This window comes from Sphaerodactylus townsendi, linkage group LG09 (assembly GCF_021028975.2).
Source record: "Sphaerodactylus townsendi isolate TG3544 linkage group LG09, MPM_Stown_v2.3, whole genome shotgun sequence".
Classification (NCBI taxonomy): Eukaryota; Metazoa; Chordata; class Lepidosauria; order Squamata; family Sphaerodactylidae; genus Sphaerodactylus; species Sphaerodactylus townsendi.
Window position 1 is genome coordinate 77,135,391 of NC_059433.1, and position 14,251 is coordinate 77,149,641.

Below are 14,251 nucleotides of genomic sequence, written 5' to 3' on the forward strand. Positions count from 1 at the left end.
TGCTCTTAACCACTACCCCATGCTGTAGGTCAGTGGTGGAGAACCTATGGCATGGGTGCCAGAGGTGGCACTCAGAGCCCTCTCTGTGGGCACGCACAAACAGAGTGCCCCCCCATCTAGGCTGGCTGGGTCATTGGGCTCGGTTATTAGCATTAAACCTAAGACCTAGTTTTGGGGAAGCAGTGTAGGTAACCCTGTTGAGCGCTGTTAAACCCCACTGATTTTCATGCGAAGAACTAAAGCGCGATCCTTTACCTGGGAGTAAGCTCGGTTGCTGGCAATGGGGCTTGCTTCTGAGTAAACCCTCCTAGGTTCGTGATTCACCCATTGGAAGAGTTGCTTGGTTGCTTCAAAGCCAAAGCCAAGCCACTGACTACCACCAAGCTTACTCCCTAGTAACACACGCCTCGTAACCAACCGTTTTTTTCTAAACTAAAACCTCAGTATTCAGATTAAATTGCTGTGTTGGCACATTGCGATAAATAAGTGGGTTTGGGGTTGCAATTTGGGCACTCGGTCTCAAAAAGTTTCACCATCACTGGTGGATTGCCATTGGCAGCCGCTTCATAGTGACCCTGGAGTTCCGTGGTGGTTTCCCATCTAAGTACTAAGATGGGCCAACTCTGCTTAGCTTTTGAGAGCTGACAAGATCAGAACAGCCTGGGCTAATTGGGTTAGGAAAATCTTGATAATCACTAGTAAAAGAAACACATGACATGATATTTTCATGCTCAGCGTTTCTCCACTCCTCGCGCACCATCCAACCAATTGGATCAGAGGGCAAGGAAACGCTAAGTCACATCATAAGTCCTTTCCACCAGAAATTATAAAGGAGATGTGTGGGAATAATGATGGTTGCCAGCAGCCCTGCATCCCTCTGATATTTAATTAGGATGCTTCAGTTTCTCCCATATGGCTGCTCCTCACTCCTGGGTGGAAAGTAAACCTCTGAATTTGAAGCCAGAGTTGCTGACAGGGATTCGTCGAGAGGCGGACTGTGCAATGTGCAGGCGCACAGAGACACACTACCAGCTGCTGCTTCATTTCAAGACTCCCTTCCACGCATCACGAAGAAGGGAGTTTTTGCTAGAATTCTTTTTTAATTAAGTAAAGTACATACTCTACAACAATAATAATAAAGGCTGTTTTCACGTACAAAGTCCAGCTGTTCTTTGCACAAATGCCAGCGCAAAATGCAGCACCAGAAACAGAATGCCGTGTGCACAAATTAAAAAAAAAACCCTCCCATTCATGTTCTAGGGCATCAGATGCCAACCATACAGAACTTCACACAACATTCTCGTGTGTCGGCTCATGAAGGCGGCACACACATCCGCATGAGTGGGACTCTGTCTGCAGGGAGGTATTTTGGGGAGGTAAATTATCTCATTTCCTCTACCCACTCACTCTGCCCTGGAACTTCCTTGCTTTGGCTGCTGTTACAAAGAAGTTCTCTGTCACCAGTACAAGCCGCGACTCTTCGAATCCAAAGGGGGGAAAAGTTCCCAGAGAGAGGCAGATGTCTTAAAATGGAGAGCAGGATCCCAGTTTATTACTGTTTTGTGACCCTTGCTGTTCCTTAAAATCTGACCAAAACCAATACATTTTAGGAACACAACTGTGAAATTTGGAAGGGTAGCCTTATTCACAAAGCTAGTTGCAAAGGGGAAAGGTAATCTAAAAGGAAAAAAAAGGAAAACGATAGCATTTCTGCCAAAGGCCTCTTTTTAAGCAGCATCAAACTGCGAAGGTGCTAAAGCAAATAAAAGCCCACATACACCTATTTCAAAATAATTCACACTGCTTCCCGCATTTACAAAATAGAGTTGGAAAAGGCCAGACAAACCATCTAGCCAAACCCTACTCAATGCAGGATCAACCTAGAGCAGCGGTGGTGAACCTATGGCACGCGTGCCAGAGGTGGCACTCAGAGCCCTCTTTGCGTAGAGCACCACGCACCAGTCGCCCAAGGGATTGAAGGACACTTCCAGCAGTGGCATAGTGCCAAGGGGGTGAGGAGTGCGCAATGCACTGGGCATGCGCTCCTGCGGGGGTGTGGTGAAGAAGAAGAAGAGTTTGGATTTATATCCCCCCTTTCTCTCCTATAGGAGACTCAAAGGGGCTTACAATCTCCTTTCCCTTCCCCCCCTTACAACAAACACCCTGTGAGGTGGGTGGGGCTAAGAGAGCTCTGAAAAGCTGTGACTAGCCCAAGGTCACCCAGCTGGCGTGTGTGGGAGTGCACAGGCTAATTTGAATTCCCCAGATAAGCCTCCACAGCTCAGGCGGCAGAGCTGGGAATCAAACCGGGTTCCTCCAGATCAGAGTGCACCTGCTCTTAGCCACTACGCCACTGCTGGTGTAGTGAGGGTGTTTCAGGGCATTCCGGGGGTGTTCCAGGGCAGGGCGAGGGCAGACGGGGCGTGGCAGGGGAACAGGGCACACACGTGCCCCAGGTGCAGTTTCCTCTCACTCCGCCCCTGGCACCTGGTCTCTTAAAGGTTCACCATCACTGACCTAGAGCATCCCTGACAAATATTTTTCCAGCCACTGCTCTCCCCATCTCTCTAGCCAGCCGATTCCACCACTAAACAACTATTACTATTAAGATTTTCCCCCCTAATCTCCAGCCAGTACCTTCCCACCTGTAATTTACGCCCATTATTGCGAGCGCTGTCCTCTGCTGCCAACAGGGACAACTCCCTGACCTCCTCTAAGTGACAGGCTTTCAGATATTAAAGAGAACTTAAATATGGTGATCATGACATGAGCCATATTACAAGGGTGTCATAAGGACCCTGGGGGTAATGTCTGCAATCGCTTGGAATGTGCTGTGCAAACACCAAGTAGTATCTCTTCACATGTCAATAGCTGCTTTTCCTGAAAAGACTGAGGGAGACATCTTTAGAAAGCAGTGGTGTAAAGACAGTGCGGATCAACCGCTCCATCAGCCAAATTTCAGAGCATGTCTGGCAGGAACCCTCATTACATTTCAGTGCTGCTTTCGCTATCTATCCCAGCCTATCAATACGCCTGCGGGTTTTACCACCCATATAGAAATAATAAATCACTGCAAAAATTTGACAGGAAGGCTAGAACACAGGCAGTAGAGGGGTGGGAGAGGTCAGGGTAATAAGGGGTGGGTGTGAACAAATAGAGCTTCGTGCTTTTAAGAGTTTGTTGTGGGTAGAAATAAGATTAGAGCATGAGGCTGAAGGAACACATTTACCCCATGGAACTCACTTCCACAAGGTGTTATAAAGGCCACTTGCTTAGCTAGGCTGTTTTAAAAAAATGGTTTAGACACACTCAGAGAAGACAGGCTTGACAATGGGTTTTAGCCAAGGTGGCTGAATGGATCCTCTGACACCAGAGGTAGTATACTCTGGAATATCATCAGGGGAGAGCTGTTGAGTTTATGCTCTGTTTGTGAATGCTTGGAGGCATCAAAACTAACTGCTGTCAGAAAGAGACTGCGGCCTTCAGTTTAGGGTTGACAGGCACTGCCTGGCAACTGGCAGGAGTGTTGTAGTTGGGGATATATGGGGGACGACAACACAGGCGTCACGTCATTTCTGGAAAAAAATGAGAAATGACATAGGTAGCTCTAGGCATTGCCAGAAACTCTATGGAAAATCTCATAGTGTTTCCAGCAACTCCTAGAGCTACCCTATTTCACTTCCATTTTTTATTAGAAGTGATTAGATTTATATTTATTTATTCCACTTTTATACCGCCCTCCCCCAAAGGGCTGATGTGATGCCACAGCTGGTATTGGGTTTTTTTCCCCCCAGTTTTTCCTGCTGCTACTCAGAGAAGTTGGATCCATCCACAAAGTTCTTATATTAAGCAAGAGCTTTACCAACACATCTTCAATATGGGGAAGGAATGCTACACTGCACTGGCCACATAGTTTGGATCATGCAAAGACAGAAATCTGGCCTCGAATACATCACCATACAAAAATGCTTTGCGCAACTGGCCCAAGTATCTACTCTTATGCACCGTGAGTCTCCATTGTTACACCAAGCTAACAGATCCTTTAACTGGAGATAATGTGCAGATTCTCTGGGGGTTCACTGGAAAAACCCTTGTCTCTTTCCTGCTGTTAAGAGGCAAGATGGTAGCCATCTTGAGTCAGAAATCAAACCCCCTCCCTCCCCTCTTGGCAGAAGCTGCTAGGAAACTGAGGGGAACACAGCTTCTTTCATTTCGTTTTAACCTTTAATGGCATATAAATTATTTCCATTTAAAAGAGAAAACTTTTAAAACATTTAAATACGGGTGTTTAAAATGCTTTCCAATCACCAGAGGGGTCAGACAGGGATGCGTATTGGCACCTCATCTCTTTAACATCTACATAAACGATCTTCAAAGCCACCTTAGCAAAGTCAATGGCCATCCTCCTAAAATTGGACAATGTCCTGTTCCACTCCTTCTCTATGCTGACGATGCTGTTATTTTATCCCAAACATCCATTGGACTCAAAAGATATCTAAGAGCTTTTTTTGACTACTGTGATCTCAACAAACTAAAACTAAACAGAGTGAAGAGAGAGTCAAAAATAATCATTACATTATTCCTCAAAGTGTCCTCTTTCACGGAGAAATCAACAATGTGGGATCAAGCAGGTACAATCCTTTAAATATTTAGGGATCACTTTTCAATACAATCTAAAATGGTCCCTTCATAGATCCTGCTTAATCTCATCAACCAGACGTACCATGTCTGGCATAATCCAATTTTACTACAGAAAAGGAAACCAATCAGTAAAAGCCGTATTAAAATTTTTCCAAGCAAAGTTGTTGCCTAAAATCCTCTACGGCATCCCAGGATTGATTTTAAGTTTCCCTTTCCCAGGAGCAGCACTGGAAGAGGCAAGTCAGCAGATATATACCTCACAAGCAGAGATTCCAACCAGATACTAAGGCTATGTGCACATTACACAGCATCATCTCTGACTGACAGTTCTGCGCATACTGTTTTCTATATAAGCTGGGGTGCTCATTGCTGGGGCTATTAAAATGAACATCAGGTCTTCAATGGCTTCTGGGAAGCAAGCTGAATTCGGTACAGGCTGAAATAAACATGTTGAAATCAGTGAACCTAGTGCAGGGTGAGTCCCTTTGCTCTTTCTGTCTGGCAAGAATGTGCCCGCTCTGCAAGGAAGATTTTTAAAGGCTTGTAAAACAGGCAGTTTTTCACCCTGCAATTTGGCAGGGAGGATCCCTTGGGCTAGGACTGCATTCCTTGATACTTTTATCCCAACTGAACTTGGAGGGGAGATCATGGCCTTTCGTTGCTCATAGGACAGGTTTGCTTTCCAGATCAGAGACACAATTCGGGTGACAAAACTACCCCTGAATTTTTAAATGCAAATTGAATTGGTGACAGAAAGTTACAGGAGGAAATGCATTTTCCTTGAAACCAGTGTAAATGCTGCTTTGAATACAAATGACCCAAAACACAAGGAACAACTGTATTAAGTAAACTGAATTTTTTTTCTGTGCTCAGGGAATTCTGTGTCCAATTAGAAATCTGCTTATGTGATGACTAGCCAATGCCTTGAAGATACATTTTAAATTTTTAGGTATGTAAATCCTTTGGTGTAAAGTGCAATCAAGTTGCAGTGGCAGTGGTGGCGAACCTTTGGCACTCCAGATGTTACGGACTACAATTCCCATCAGCCCCAGCCAGCATGACCAATTGGCCATGCTGGGAGGGGCTGATGGGAATTGCAGTCCATAACATCTGGAGTGCCAAAGGTTTGCCACCACGGGCTTATGGCGACCCAGTAGGGTTTTCAAGGCAAGAGATTTTCAGAGGTGGTTTGCTATTGCCACTGACTGACTGAGTTTCCTTGGCGATCTCCCATAGTAACCACGGTCAGCCCTGCTTAGCTTCCTAGATCCAGCTGGCGTGGGCCATCCAGGTCTGGGCTCATAATTTCCTGCCCCTTAGAAATTCAGGCAGGTTAACATAATCAGATATAGAGTTAATAGAGGAGTACATGCAACTTCTATGAAATTAACAGATAGTACTTTGAATTCTCAATGATGCCATCAACTGAACCTGGGAGATTCTGCAAACCACACAGGTGCTCTACCACTGAGCTAGGATCCCTTTTGTGTTTGCTGTGCCAGCCAAGGAGGGATTATTGCATACTCTGGTCAGGTGACTAGGGCCCATTATGCATGGAGTACTTTCCACAATGCTCTTTCCACAACAGGATCATGGCGGGGTCTCATCATGTTTCTTTGTTTACATGTGAGGAGGTCCCCGACTGTCCGGAAAGGCCCTGCTCCTATCCACCCCAAAAAAGCAACTGGAGCCTGGATGGTGGGGAAAGGGGGAGGGAAGAAGAGTTGGGAACATGCAAACCGAGATATATTTATATTCTTCACATCACTTTTGCACTGGTTCCTTATTATTATTTTATACCGGCTGCCAATCCCCTGAAAATGCCTGCAAGAAATGGGGTGGGGGAAAGCAGAAACCCCAAAGCAAGGGAAATTGCCATTTGCCCACTGTTAGGAACCACAGGACTTCCAGGATCTGTGGCACAATAAGAGTGAGTGCATCTGCAATGAAAACTCTGCTGCAAAGGAAATTTACCCTTCTGCAAGACAGAATACCAGTGCATAATCGGCCTAATGCCCCCAGGTTATCAGAGGAAAGATAAAAATTGTATCAAGGATCAGACCTGGCCTTTGAGCTAACTCCTTCGTAAATATTATTGTGCTTTTCTCCATGAACTCAGCAGAGCTGGCACCAGTAGCGTAGCGCCAAAGGGACAGGGGGGTGCGAGATGCAGCGGGTTTTGCGGCCCTAATAGAAGTGTTGCAAAGGTCATTCGGGGGGGGTGTAGGAAGTTTCAGAGAGGTGTTCCCTATGGGCAGAGTGGATGCACGAGTGGCAGTGGCGCTTTTAATACTCTTTCCCCACCAAACTCTTGGTTTTTAACATGTTTGTAGAGTTTATATTTTTTGGCTGTTTTTCCCACTTCTCTCCCCCTTGCATTTTCTCTTACGTGTGGGTAAATTTACTTGTGAGTAAACCTGCAGTTACACAAAGAAACAGTTTATCAGATTTTCTTCCTGCAGTTTCTCTTATGTGTGGATAAATCTACTCATGAGTAAATCTGCGATTACATTCACCAGATTGAGAAGGCATCAAATCAATGGATCAATAAAACTTGGAGGAGGTGAGTGTGGACAAACATCATGGAAGTGGAAGAAGAAGAAGAAGAAGAAGAAGAAGAAGAAGAAGAAGAAGAAGAAGAAGAAGAAGAAGAAGAAGAAGAAGAAAGAAGAAGAAGAAGAAGAAGAAGAAGAAGAAGAAGAAGAGAGAAGAAGAGAGAAGAGAAGAGAGAGAAGAGGAGAAGAGAGGAGGAGAGAAGAGAGAGAGAAGAGAAGAGAAGAGAGAGAGAAGAAGAGAGAAGAGAAGAGAAGAAGAAGAGAGGGAGGAGGGATAGGAGGAGGAGGCCGAGGAGGAGTTTAGATTTATATCCCCCCTTTCTCTCCTGTAGGAGACTCAAAGGGGCTTACAATCTCCTTGCCCTTCCCCCCTCACAACAAACACCCTGTGAGGTGGGTGGGGCTGAGAGAGCTCCGAGAAGCTGTGACTAGCCCAAGGTCACCCAGCAGGCATGTGTGGGAGTGTAGAGGCTAATCTGAATTCCCCAGATAAGCCTCCACAGCTCAGGCGGCAGAGCTGGGAATCAAACCCGGTTCCTCCAGATCAGAATGCACCTGCTCTTAGCCACTGCTCTTAGCCACTGCGCCACTCCAGATCAGAATGCACCTGCTCTTAGCCACTGCTCTTAGCCACTACGCCACTGGGGTATCAAAAATGTTCTGGAGACGTTCTAAACAATTTGTGCAGAGAAGGCCATCGACAGTTCACAAACTCCAAAAGTTGTTATGTGACATGTACCATGCATGAATCAGCATACGGTACACCTCTACCATTATAGTTCATTAACTGAAACCTTCCCCATTAAGTTCGGAACATGATATTCTCTTTGGTGCATACACAGGCTAAAACAGATACCATCTCAAAGAGGCATTCCCTCCTGCTCAGCAGATGAAGAATGCCTCTTCTGCGATGGTCTCTGCCAGTTTTGTAAGGTGCTGCATTAAAATAATGTTACTTTGAAAATCTCCAATTTGTTAATTAACTAAGATGATTAAATCTGGCCTCCTATGCCTATTTACGTAAGCTCAATGGGAGAAATATACATACCGGTAGTCTTGGGCCATAAAAGTTGGAAGTTCTCGTAGCACTAGCATGAGGAAGGGCCACTAACCTGGATAGCTTTAAAAAGGGCTTGGACAGATTTATGGAGGAGAAGTCGATCTATGGCTACCAATCTTGATCCTCCTTGATCTCAGATTGCAAATGCCTTAACAGACCAGGTGCTCAGGAGCAGCAGCAGCAGAAGGCCATTGCTTTCACATCCTGCATGTGAACTCCCAAAGGCACCTGGTGGGCCACTGCGAGTAGCAGAGTGATGGACTAGATCAGGGGTAGGGAACCTGCGGCTCTCCAGATGTTCAGGAACTACAATTCCCATCAGCCCCTACCAGCATGGCCAATTGGCCATGCTTGGAAAAAGGCTGATAGAGATTATGGACCCTGAACATCTTGAGAACTGGAATTCCCTACAGACTAGATGGACTCTGGTCTGATCCAGCAGGCTAGTTCTTATGTTCTTATGTTCTTAAGGGGGATAGTTGCAGATTTACAAATGAGTCACGTAATCTTTTCAGTCACTGTTTTACCTCTAAATTGTTTAATATTTGTTAAAGAACCATAAGCATAATTTGCAGTTACATCACTAGGTGTGAATAACACATTGGGTGGTAGAGGACAGTAGAAGATCATACAGTCCACCAGAGGACCTTTCTGAAGGTCAAAATTTCGCCTGGCTGTGGTGTTGCCTCGGTCTATACTGCCTCACACAATCCTGCACCCCTTGTGTTGTGCAAGAGACCTGGAAGCATCTGCTCATTTGGGGGACCAATGGTGATATTTCAGTTCTGTACAGTACTGCGATTGTGCAGGCACAAACACCTACCACATTCTGGGTGAACCGAGCCTTCAGTTTTCAGAAACACATTATAAGGAATACGATAACTTAGCGAGAGTCGACCAGTTTACAGGTTTTTTTTTTAAAAAAAAACACAGTCATCTCAATGCTTACCAAGCGGTTCCAGTCAATTGCAATTCTCTCCCTGTAGCTGAAGAGAAACACGGAGAGGAAGCCCAGCGAACTGAAACAGGAAGTCACGGACACAAACATCACCCATCCCTGCAGGAGTGGCAAAGGGACGTTGGTTGCAGCGACTAAAATCCAGACAAGGGCTCCAAGCAGCTGCAATAAGGTGTGGGGGGAGGGGGAGGGAACACAACAGAAAAACAAAACAAGTTTAAGAATAAATGCAGCAGGTAAAATAATTGTGGGGAAAACTACCAGCGAACAGTCTTTAACTCAGTGGTTCTCAACCTTCCTACTGCCGCGACCCTTTAATACAGTTCCTCATGTTGTGGTGACCCCCCAACCCTAACATTTATCCACTTTACAGATGGAGAACACTGATGCAGAGAGTCTTAGGCGACCCCTGTGAAAGGGTCATTCGACCCCCAGGTTGAGAACCACTGCTTTAACTCATCATACCACATGGAGAGGAAATGAAAGTTGATTGAAAATGGACTGCAGATGAAGCCAAAGCTCTTTCCTATGGGACTTTATACCCATGCAGTGACTTGTTTATACCGGGCTGCTACCTGTGCGAAACAGATATGCCATAAAAGTGCAAAGTCTCATCTGTATGACAAGCCTCAACTTGTTGGGACTTCAGAACCGTATCCTCTGCCAAAAGCGAAACTGCTCTCACTCGAGTGGCCGTTCTCAACTGGCGATGAACAGGTTTCTTGGCCCATATTCTGAAATTGACTTTTGACTTCTGACTTTTCCTAGGCTTTTGTGTACACAGCAGGATCAACACTCTCTCTACTGTAGTTGGGAAATTTCTTCCTACCCCATTCCGTCTCACTCCAGCTTCCTATGCCTTTCACACCTTTAGGCAATTCAGGAAGTGCATTCAAAAAAATCACCTACTGCACAATAGTTAAAGACAAAGCAGGGAGAAGATTGACAAGCTTGTTAGATAAGGACGCTATTTTTAAAAAAGGGCTAGGCAGGGCCCTTAACAGTAATCAGAAATTGAAAGCAGCTGAAGCTTTTCCCTAGCGGAGGCATCAGTGGGCCTTTCCCCACTTACCTTAAGCCCTGCGCTACTTGAGGAGAGTAGCGCGGGGTCCCCCGGCACTCCCCATGACGGGGCGGTGACAGCGCAGCCGCCCCGACGCTGCCGCTGTCACGCCCCCTCAGCGCGCGGCATCCCAGGTGCTCTTCTTAACGGCGCCTTTTGATGACCCCGCGCAGAGCACGGGGTCGTGGGGATGCCCGGGTGCGCGCCAGGGATGCCGCGAGCTGAGAGCAGCGCGCGGCATAGGGAGGATCCAAGAGAGTGGGGGAAAGGCCCAGTGTTAGTCTTTGGCCCCCTTCCAGTGATGGGATTCACAGGTTCACACCACTTTGGCAGAAACAGTTGTTAAAATGGTGCTTCTAAACAACCAGTTGTTAAATGATTTGAATCTCACCATCAGAACCAGTTGTTAATGCAGAATAACGCACTTTCAATCCACTTTCACAATTGTTTGCAAGTGGATTTTGCTATTCCGTACAGTAAAATCCAGCTGCAAAGTGCATTGAAAGTGGATTGGAAGTGCATTATTCTGCATGTGCGGAAGGGGCCTTTGAGGTGAAAAAATCCACGTCCTGAACAAAGGGCCACCAAAAAGCAGGTTGCAGACAGAGATGTAGGAAAGGTTTGCCCAGTCACCTTCATTTTGATTCCTACAATCCCTCCACCCACTATATTCTGGAAACTGTGGTTCCCACACATCAGATATTGATAAGTGGGGAGGTGAGATAATTATAGGGTTGGCAACTCTGAACTGGAAAATTCCTGGGGATTTGGGGGTGGAGCATGAAGAGGGCGGAGTTTACAGAAGCCAGTGTGGTGTAGTGATTAACAGCAGCGGGCTCTAATCTGGAGAACGGGGTTCGATTCTCCATTCCTCCACGTGAAGCCTTGGGCCAGTGGCAGTTCTCAGAACTCTTTGGGCCCATGCAGAGGCAGGCAAAGCCAAACCACCTGCAAATGTGTCTTGCCTTGAAAGCCACACACGACCACCATAGATCACCTGTGACTTGACAGCAGATACACACAGAGACGGAAAGAACTCAGCAGGGCATAATATCATAGAGTTCAACCTCTAAAGGTGTTATTTTCTATGTGGGAACTGATCTTTGAAGTTTGGAGATGAGTTTTAATTCCAGGAGATCTCTAGGCCCTACCTGGAGAGTGATAATCCTAGCCCTAAATCCAAAGTGTAAAATGACTTAACCCTTAACATTCCGTGCCAGGATATGTTCCACCTATTTACTTTCTACATGTTAGATTGCTGTTAAAATCACAAAGGACCATTTTTTTAAAGATACTTTCCTATTAAAAGGAAGATGTGAACGTGAACGTGCATGGGGTAGAAAACGTGCATGGGGTAGAAAATGTTGACAAAGATACATTTTTCTCTCTTTCTCACAATACTAGAACCAGGGGGCTTTCTTTGAAAATGCTGGGGGGAAGAATTAGGACTAATCAAAGGAAACACTTCTTCACACAACGTGTGATTGGTGTTTGGAATATGCTGCCACAGGAGGTGGTGATGGCCACTAACCTGGATAGCTTTAAAAGGGGCTTGGACAGATTTATGGAGGAGAAGTCGATTTATGGCTACCAATCTTGATCCTCTTTGATCTGAGATTGCAAATGCCTTAACAGTCCAGGTGCTCAGGAGCAACAGCCGCAGAAGGCCATTGCTTTCACATCCTGCATGTGAGCTCCCAAAGGCACCTGGTGGGCCACTGCGAGTAGCAGAGAGCTGGACTAGATGGACTCTGGTCTGATCAAGCTGGCTTGTTCTTATGTTCTTATGCTCTTCTTATGTTCTTATGAACCCCAGTTGCTGCTTCTGAAGCATGCTATCTCAAAAACACAGAAGTTATTTAATTGCTTCAACAATAAAAAAAAATAGGAATGTATTATTGTATGCCATCAAATCATGGCCAACCTATGGCAGAAGAAGAGTTTGGATTTATACCCCACCTTTCTCTCCTGTAAGGTGGCTCAAGGTTGCTTACAAGCACCTTTGCCTTCCTCTCCCCACAACAGACACCTGGTGAGGTAGGTGGGGTTGAGAGAGCTCCTAAGAACTGTGACTAGCCCAAGCTCACCCAGCAGGAATGTAGGAGTGTGGGAACACATCTGGTTCATCAGATAAGCCTCCGCCACTCAGGTGGAGGAGTAGGGAATCAAACCAGATTAGAATCCACCTGCTCTTAACCACTACACCACACTGGAGACCCCATAGGTCCGTGGCGGCGAACCTATGGCACTCCAGATGTTCATGGACGACAATTCCCATCAGCCCACTGCCATAGGTTTTTCAAAGCAAGAAGAGAACAGAGGTGGTGGTTGTTGCCTGCCTCTGAATAGCAACCCTGGACTTCCCTGATGGTCTCCTATCCAAACCGGGGCTGACCCTACTTAGCTTCTGAACTCTGACATGCTCAGGCTAATCAGGGCTGTTCTGGCTGCTAAAATGCATTGCTCAAAACCATGTTATACATACACAAGCGAGATGTGTTTGTGTTACAAATCAAGTACCAGGTCACATCACCATCTTGAGCATGGTCAGGTCTTGGACAAATCCACCACTACTATGCACTAATAATAGTTTGGGACACTTCGTGAAAATTTACTTTGGGGGAGTCTAAGGGCCTTTCCCCACTTACCTTAAGCCCCACGCTACTTGAGGAGAGTAGCGCGGGGTTCCCCGGCACTCCCCACGAGAGGGGCGGTGACAGCGCAGCTGCCCCGACGCTGCTGCTGTCGCGCCCCCTCAGCGCGAGGCATCCCTGGCGCTCTTGCAAAGGGCGCCTTTTGATGACCCCGCGCAGAGCGGGGGTCGTGGGGATGCCCGGGCGCATGCCAGGGATGCCGCGCATTGGGAATTGCGCGCAGCAACCCTCGGACAAAGGTAAGTGGGGAAAGGGCCTGTGACAGTGTCATCCCACGCAGCATTATGCCCTTCAAAGTCCAGTGACTTCAACGGACTTAAAAGTGTGTAACTCTGCTCATGATGGCACTATAAATTTTAGAGGGTTTTGTGTGTATGTGTAAATAATTCAGCTTCTTTAAACATTCTAAGCACCCTTAAGCTTAATTTTCAACACTGGTTGCAAACTAGAATAAAGATTCATCAACAACACATGGGGAAAGGAAACCCAAACTTACTATAATATAAATGCTTCTATGCTAAAGAGCAAACGGAACCTGAATGTAGTCAAAGGGAAGGAAAGCCTCAGACCTGAGTGGCAAGCAAACCTTCAATAGTAGAAGAAGGGTTTGGATTTATAACCCATTTTTCTCTCCTGTAAGGAGTCTCAAGGTGGCTTACAAACTCCTTTTCCCTTCTTCTCCCCACAACAGACACCTTGTGAGGTAGGTGTGGCTGAGTGAGTTCTGAACAAACTGTGACTGACCAAGGTTACCCAGCAACCATGTAGGAGCAGGGATATAAATCCAGTTCACCAGATAAGAGTCCACCACTCATGTGGAGGAGTGAGGAATCAAGCCCAGTTCGCCAGATTAGAGTCCACCTATTCTTAACCACAACACCACACTTCCATTATAGTTAGATAATCATCTTAGGGAGCAAAGCAACTGAACTATCAGTCTATTGCGCACAATGTGGTTTACAGACTACAATCAGGAAACACTGGTAAATTGAGAAAGGCCAGGAGCACACCTTAACATATACAACAGGTTTCTGGGTTCAATCCCATTCATCTCTTTTTAGTACTTATTTCAGATCCAGTCCTTGTTCTGAGCCAGCGTTCTAGGTAAAGCTGAAAACTTTGGATTGGGAAATTACTGGAGTTTCAGGGGTGGAGCCTGAGGAGGGCGGAGTTTGGGGAGCATGGTGTAATGACACAACTCCACCCCCACCCCCCAAAGTAGCCATTTTCTGCAGGGAAGCTATCCCCACAGTCTGGAGATCACCCGGTATTCTAGTAGATCTCCAGGCCCCCCCTGGAGTTTGGCAACCATAGTAGTAG

General features: G+C 46.3%; 1 protein-coding gene across 1 annotated transcript in view; it reads right to left on the reverse strand.

The window, feature by feature from the left end:
• Positions 1 to 14,251, reverse strand: part of MAL2 (mal, T cell differentiation protein 2) — a 28,832-nt gene that overhangs the window by 8,173 nt on the left and 6,408 nt on the right. Inside the window, exon 2 of the mRNA XM_048507148.1 lies at positions 9,206 to 9,376. Coding sequence (XP_048363105.1) covers positions 9,206 to 9,376 — 171 coding nt within the window. The remainder of the gene's footprint in view (positions 1 to 9,205; positions 9,377 to 14,251) is intronic.